At 38.6% G+C, this 8,392-nt stretch overlaps 1 protein-coding gene across 1 annotated transcript; it reads left to right on the top strand.

Moving 5' to 3' along the window:
• The first annotated feature begins 239 nt into the window (after nt 1-239).
• On the top strand, nt 240-7,135 carry LOC113532988 (oocyte zinc finger protein XlCOF6). Its single transcript, XM_026924755.3, has 2 exons — nt 240-1,793; nt 4,192-7,135. Exons 1-2 carry the CDS (start codon nt 1,319-1,321, stop codon nt 5,595-5,597), a joined length of 1,881 nt encoding a protein of 626 aa, XP_026780556.2. The 5' UTR covers nt 240-1,318; the 3' UTR covers nt 5,598-7,135.
• Nucleotides 7,136-8,392: the final 1,257 nt, after the last annotated feature.

The raw sequence follows: 8,392 nt of genomic DNA, 5'->3' as shown, positions 1-8,392 counted from the left end.
AGTGGCTTCTTTCAGAAGGATAATGTGCTCTGCCACACTGCAAAAATTGTTCAAAAATGGTTTGAGGAACATGACAAAGAGTTTGAGGTGCTGATTTGGCCTCCAAATTCCCCAGATCTCAACCTGTTTGAGTATCTGTGGGATGAGCTGGACAAACAAGTCTGATCCATGGAGTCTCCACCTCGCAACTTACAGGACTTAAAGGATTTGCTGCTAAAGTCTTGGTGCCAGATACCACAGCACACCTTCAGAGGTCTTGTGGAGTCCATGCCTCAGTGGGTCAGAGCTGTTTTGGTGGCACAAGAGGGACCTACACAATATTAGGCAGGTGGTTTTAATGTTATGGCTAATCTGTGTAGTGTATATGACATGAATAGCATGAATATATGAATGTGCTTGTGCACAGAAACCCTTGATAGGACATCTCAGTGTGTAGGACAATCTGTCAGAACCTCAGTGAAGATGGTCTACCAGTATAGTTTGACCAGCTCAACCTGTGTTTTGTTCCAAGCTGGATTTTTCAGCACTGCAGTATGTCACTAAACAAGCCTTGTAACTCTTTGACATTTAGTCTTTGACAGTATTATGGGGTTTCATGACCCCACCGCCAGGTATTAGGCTGCTTTAAGTGTTTATTCATGAGAAGTATGCTTTCAGTGAAGCTTGAAGCAAACATCGACGTGCTACAGTTATTTTGAAAAGCAGGCCAGCGTCGGCCATATTGACACAGTCTGCTTGATTCCTTCTTCACCACAAGCTGTTTCTGTGGTTTTTATCTTGTACACCTTGTTTTTGTCAAAACAAGCCGGTTTGTTAGCTATAATATAAGCCGTGTGAGAAACACTGAAACAAATGACTGTTTAAATTTAATGGAATAGATATTCTCGTGTAGTTATGCTAACGTTGTGCTAATAGCTAACTGAATGACAGACTTCTTTTTATGTATATAAACATATCGCTCCTTCTTGCTGGCAGCTATTTAGTCGTTCCTGCATGTTTTTCATAATTAGCTGTGAACAGGCTAATTCTTCTCATGGTTACACATGATGGGAGAGTTAATGTGAAGAAGTTAGCTATTGAGGAATGAAGTAATTAACGTTACAGGCCTTTTTTTTTTCACTTAGCATCATAATGCTAAAGGCTATTTCGAGATAGGGGCACTTCCAGCGCTGCTGTATAGGGTGTAATAAGCAATGCATTAGCTTTGCGATTTAAATGCAGTGATGAAGTAATCATCAGTGTTGTTGTTGTTGTTGTTGTTGTTGTTGTTTCTGATACACGGAAATGTAAGAGTGTGTTACTGGTGCATTGTGACGTCATGGTGAAGATCAGCTCACAGTGTGCAAGCTCATCCTGCACCACGGCCAAGGCTGCACCAGACACACACATCAAAACTGAGCCCTGTCTTATACAAGGGGCTTTAAATAACCTGGAACCAAACACAGACAAACAGCTACTTTATTCATGTCATGGAGCTAAAGACTTTGTTTCTGATAACACCTCTTCAGAGCTTCTCCACATAAAACAAGAGCCAGGCCTCTCTGAAACAGACTGCATGCAAACAGAGAACAGAAATGGACAGCCTCAATCTACAGACTCCACCGTATCCGTGAAGACAGAGCCGGACTGTGTTCCAGTAAATTTGAGTTTCGGTTTAAAAACTGAGTCTGAAATCCATGATGTGGTGAATGGTGAGGTATATTTCCCCTTGAAGGAGGAGGAAGAGGATGTGACGAAGATCAAGCTAGAGACAGCAGAAGAGGAGAGTGATCTCAGACAGGATGAAGAAGCAGGTAATATAACTTTTCATAGGTCACAGGGACAAAATATCGACCTAGTTAAAGTGGAATCAGACACATTTTCCCAGTAATGATCCATCACTTAAATGGTATTTAATTTCAGTGAGACATTATGTAAGGAATTGTAAGGAACACAACGGGGCATGCTATTATAGAAAAACAATCCATGACAGGCTATAATTTGGCCTGAAGTGCTACTTTTACCACTCTGAAGTTGGTTATTTTTCTATAACAGCATGTCCTGCCGTGTTTTATACCTTTTATACGACACCAGTTTGTCAACAATTGAAATATATAATTGTTTAATATATTTAGTGATATGCTGTGCTTTTTATCCGTTTATAGTAGCATTTAATGTTGTGGAACATCCATGAGACAAGTTTGTTCCTGTTATCACTTAAGTTATAAACAGTCGTTTTCTCTTCAGCCTCTTTTTCGCTTGAAGTTAATAAGACAAAATAACAAAACAAACAAACAAACAAAAAAAAAAAACGCAGCTTATGTTACTGAGAAACCACACAGTGTAAACTTCAGTCCTGAAGTAAAACAACTGACCATTACAAAGTGCTGACACTGGAGACTCCTTCAATAAGTGATACTTTCATGATCCTTTTATTTCATGTATACAAAAATTTATTATTTAACACTAAAAACGTCTGTAAAAAATCTAACATTTTACACTTTTAACAATTAAGTATAATTGTTGTGGTTAAAAAATATGTGGATTTGTGTAATGTCGATATTATGTTGTCTTTTCAGTTCAGTGATATGACTCTTAAAAGCTATTTTGCTGAAAATAAAATACTGAGCAATGGTTATTTTACACCCTGTTTTCCACATTTCCCCAGTATTAGAAAAAGTTGTCAACTAATTGAATGGTATTGGTATTACCTGAATAGTGAAAAAGATTAAATATTTAAAGATTACAGTGTCTGCTGGAAATGCTTTGTCTTGTCTGCTTCTACACCAAGGGCAGCATCCAGTTTTAATCTCAAAGGACCAGTGTGATCATGGGTTTGTATTCCAGCCAAAGCAACCAAGACCTGTTGACTTGAAAGGGTTATTTCAGCAGACACTATGTAGCATGTCAAACTGTCATCTGAACATCTGAATGAAAATGATAGATAGATAGATAGATAGATAGATAGATAGATAAATAGGTAGGTAATAAAAGCAATTGGTTACCTTATTAGTGATTGTGTTTAACTTATTAATAATATAAATATTAATCAATAAAATGGGAAAATAATTAAAAACCAAGTGGTGAAATATTTCCTGATTTTGTACCCTGACTGTAGAAGTGCAGATGAAGATGATTCCTTGTTATGTCGGCTACCAAAGCAGCATTATTACACTTCGAGTGTGTGGGTGAAACACACAGCCCATTCACTAACACGAGCAAGAAGTTCCACTGACGAGAACACTAATAACATTTAATAACTAATGATTCACATATCCTCTCCTGGTTTTCAAAATGTTCTGTAACGTGTTCTGTGGGTGGAAAGTTAGAAATAAAAAGCTCCAGTAAATAGCCAGAATATTATATTATATATATATTATCCACATTTGAGTAATGAGTATAATTGAATAGTTTTTGAGATAAATCCAGGCTGAGGGGAAATTTTTTTAACCAAAAGTGTTCCTGGCTGCAAAACATTTGAGAGCCCCTGTTCTAAAACATTGTGGCGATGAAGAACTTACAAAGAATTTCAAAAATCATGACAGTGCTGTTATGATAACGTGTGCATCTTGTTCAGTGATGACACTAACTAAAGAAAAGAGGAGTCCCTTTACCATGCTCTTGTAAGAATAAAATATGACTAGCTAAAACATCTTTTTTATTTATGCTCACTTATAAATAATACAATTTCCTACAAGTTATAATACAAGTTAAATACAAGTTAAATACAAGTTAGAAAATAATGACTTTTTATTGACAAATGTAGCCTAAATGTGGTTTTATTTCTGCATTGACAACTATGTTTCCACTGCAAGCATGGCATTTGTTTGGGGGTAGCCCTTAAATTTTTAATAGTGATCCTTATTATTAAAAATTTGTCTATTGTTAAAAGTGTTATACAATAAAACTGAAATGATCCATAGTGTTTAAAAGCAGTTGAAGACTTGCATCAAATACAATCACATGCTTAGTGGTTACCAAAGAAAAATATGTGTTGGCTTATTTATGGTCTTATTTATGGTCTTATTCTTACTTACGGTCTGATTTTAGGTAAATGTTTATTTACCCGTTGTCTATTTACCTATTGTCTATTCTTTTTGTTTTGACATTATCATGAGTTGTAGCTACATTAAGCTAAAAGTTCTGTCAATGCAATGTTAAACAAGTCCTAAAATATAAATTTTTTTGTATTTCATTTGTATCCATCTCCAGGCCGAGAGTCTTTCTTTTCGTGCCCTTACTGCGCTGTGTCCTTCACTGACGCTTCTTACCTTGAGAAACACCTCAAATGGACCCATCGGAGTAATTACCTTGTTTGGCTAAAAACACAAAAAGCACCACAATGCATCAAAATATCCTCCCAGATGCTCAGCTGCTCTTCATGCAACCACCACTTCTTCACCCAGGAGCAGCTGAAGGTGCATATGCGGCGTGCCCACCTTCCCACGCCTGCACCAACCCGGAAACGCTACACGTGTCCACAGTGCGACCGCAGCTTTGACTACATCGGCAATCTGCAGAACCACTGTCGTCGGTGCCACAATTTGACCACTGTGTGTACTGACGGAGAGCTGAGCTGTGCTTCATGTGGCGAAAACTTTGCAGGAATGTGGGGCCTCGGACCACATCAGTGCAACAAGCTAGAAGAAGATCACAAACCAAAAATAGATGGAAAGGAACCGCTTTGTACAGACCGCGGTTATCTGTGTCAGCACTGCGGAAAGAACTGCGCTACGCTGCAGTGTTTAACCATACACACTCGCACACATACGGGCGAGAAGCCGTATATCTGCACGGACTGTGGGAATAGCTTCAAAGAGGTGGGCAGCTTGCGCAAGCACATGGTCATCCACACTGGCGTCAAGCCGTACTCGTGCCCCGAGTGTGACAAGAGCTTTGCTCGAATGAGCCACCTGAGCACGCACCTGCGCACACACACAGGCGAGAGGCCGTACCCGTGTCCTGAGTGCGGTATGAGGTTCAGTCACAGGTCAACGCTGCGTCTACATCGACGCGTTCACTCTGGAGAAAAGCCATTCTCTTGTGTGGATTGCGAGAAAACTTTTGCAACATTGAGCAACCTAAAAGTGCACCTCCTGACACACAACCAGGAGAGGATCCACAAGTGTACCGAGTGCAGGAAGACATTTTCCAGGCCCGACGTGCTGAAGAAGCACCTCCGAATTCACAACGGCGAGAGGCCATATGTGTGCACTGTCTGCAGCAAGAGATTCAATCGCATCCAGCACCTCACCAACCACCAACGCACACACACAGGCGAGAGGCCGTACCGCTGCGAAGAGTGCGGTGCAAGCTTCGCACAATCAGGCGATTTGACCAAACATGTGCGTGGGCACACAGGGGAAAAGCCCTACGCGTGTCCTGAGTGCAATCGGTGCTACAGTAATTCTGGGGACCTGGGCAAGCACAGGCGCACACACAGTGGCCAGAGGCCTTACAGATGTCAGCAGTGTGACAAGGCATTCCTCATGCCACAGCATTTGAAAACACACATTCTTACACACACCGGAGAGAGGCCGCATATCTGCCCAAAGTGTCAGCGCACCTTTATACGGGCGCACCACCTCACCCAGCACCTTAATACACATCACATTTAGTGTCCTATATTCTAAATAACTCCTTTAATTACGTTTTTCAAACAGTACTGACTATTTGTACATGGTTCTGATTAGGCTCGGCTTTTGAAATAGCTTCCCCTATAAAATCGTATGTAGTAATAAATGGTATTTATATGTCATTATTACTCCATCACTGACCCGCATCATTCATAGCTTCCATAAAGCCAACTATTCAAATTAGCTTTTATTTTTCTCTAGCCAGTTCCTTTCTCATTTAATCAAGTAATGTGAATGCAGGCTAATATAGTTGGTGTGATTTATAGGCAAATTATCCATAGGTTTTATTTTGATGGCATACTATGTGCTGTCAAAAGGATCAGCTTCCTGACCTAAAGGGCGTGTGCGAATGTCTTTTTAGGTAATTACAAGTAAGAGCTTTGGAAAGAAGTGACCTTTTTATCATGGTAGAGAAACAGATGATTTTAGGTTGGATCATACTAGCTTACTACCTAATGTTAGCAGTGCACTTGACTTTGTAGCTTTGCAAGTACAGCTTTGGAAGTGGTAAAAGTAAATGATCAGCATGTGAATTATTATTTTGAAATTATTCTACACGATTATTAATAAGAACAAAAAAAGATTAAAATGAAAATGCACCAGATGCCAACATTTGTAGCACAAAAGCAAGACCAAAGTGTGTATATGCTAAGGCATTAAAGGAATTTAAGGTCTAATAACTCAAAATGGATAACGTCACTGTACATAAAGAATAAAACAGACACACCACCATGTAATGTGGAGTATGGAGAATAAGGACAGTAGTACTTGATTATGCCCTTTTGCGTTACGTGAGTTCCTTGAACAAGCTAACATTTGTTGTGTTTGTATAACCTCTAATGAGACTTGCCACTTCAAAACAGTTAATAAAATATTTCTTTTCAAATACTTAATCCACCCTCAAAAACCCTCAACATGTGATTTCCCTGATGTCCAATTGGCCTGTGTCTGGTGATTGTTAACTGAGTTATCACAGTGATAACAGAAACCTGTTTACCGCCCATTAAAAAAGTTCATTTATTGATTACGCATTAATTTTATCTAGCATAGATGTTTAGCATAAGGCGCTGCAGTGTATGCTGTTAAGATAGACAGATATCATTCCAAGTTTTTACAAAAAGTATCCAATGGTCTTAAGTAGTCTAGGTTATGTGAACATAAAAGAGTGCAAAGATGGCTGACAGTAATGTGCAGAGCAGTATCACTGAGTGTGAGCATTAAAAACGTGCGTGAGGTGCCGTGAATTGTGCGCACACAAAGGTATCTGTGAGCATGGGGCAGTGAAGTGAGCGTTCAGAGAAACTGAGCACTTCAGGTCTGCGAGCACTGAGTACTGAGTCATGTGCACTTCCTCTCCCCTCACTCACCAGTTAACACTGCTTGCAAGTCAAGTTGATTATCGAAATTTGAAACTAGCAGTCATTTGCAGTCTTTATTTTATTAGTATTCTGAAAATTTCTGTTTAAATAAATAGTTTGATTATCTTACATAAGTTAAAATAAAGTTCAATTGAAAATCTGTGTTCTTTGTATGTGAGTGTTTTTTGTTCCACCACATTCAATAGAATATTAGTATGTGGAAGTAAACAGTGTGAAAATAAAATAAAAGGTAAACAGATATTTCATGCTAGTATCGCCATCGACACCGTTGTAGTTGTCATCTCATAAAGCTCTGATTAGCTGAGCCGAGTCTCTGCTGTAACTCAGCACAACTGTGTCGTATAGCTGCATTTCATTCTGGTACTTTGAGTCTCCCTTATCCCTTATACTTAAGACTGTTGAAATGTCTTTCTCCAATTAAACACCACTGTAATTGCGCTAGAATAACAAAATACAGCACCAACCATCATCATGCAGTATATAGTCCATATGCAATTTGCAGTTTTGTCTTACAGACACACTGCATTAAAGCGTTTCCCTGTGCCTTCTACCATTCACTGCAAGTTTACTAGAAGTTTCTCATCATATGCACCGTGTTTCATTGAGAATGTTAGTCTAATTTCATCAAACGTTGTTAGCCTAGAATGTGTTTTTCTAGCAAACTCAAGCATTGCATATATTTGCTAATTAATTGAGAATCCATATTGCTGATTATAAGTAAAAGCAGTCCATCAGAAGGCTAAATTAATTTTAGCATGCATCTGTAAGGCATTTGCAACACAACAGCTTATATTAAATCAAGAATACAAACATAATAGGTTTTACTTATGAAACAATACATTTGTTTGTAAATCCTTTTTATTGGCATTTCCTCTGACATGACTGTCTTCAATAAAACCTTTAAATGTCTCTTCTTAACCAAATTTACACAGAATTATTGTTTCCCACTGAAGATTCACGTCACGTCGAGTCTACAAATATAGACTTATTGCAGAATGCTGCATATTAGACATGAAATGATCCATTTAACTAGTATAAACATATTCTTTTAACTCTGAGATTGATTCTGAGATTTGTTACCGCTCTCTGTAGATATGCCACATCAGCGTAGAGAATGGCTTATGACTGCGTTTTCTGAATTTAAATGTCAATCAAAATTAGGTTAGAACAGGAAAGGGTTTTCAAACAGATGACACACTACAATGAAAAAGTCTAATGCTTCTGTTGTTTTGTAGCTGCGTATCAGGGCAAAAGTGCTTCTTCATATTGGGTCTCATATATCATTAATGAGATTCAATATCTCAGAGCAGAGTATGCTTTCTTGTGACTTGTAGAAAAGTTTTTTGATGGCAGGCTTATAACCCTCCCACACACTTTTCTTTTTTTTTTTTTAACTCT

This window comes from Pangasianodon hypophthalmus, chromosome 22, assembly GCF_027358585.1.
Source record: "Pangasianodon hypophthalmus isolate fPanHyp1 chromosome 22, fPanHyp1.pri, whole genome shotgun sequence".
In the NCBI taxonomy this organism is placed as follows: domain Eukaryota; kingdom Metazoa; phylum Chordata; class Actinopteri; order Siluriformes; family Pangasiidae; genus Pangasianodon; species Pangasianodon hypophthalmus.
This window is presented reverse-complemented; position numbering and strand designations above follow the sequence as displayed.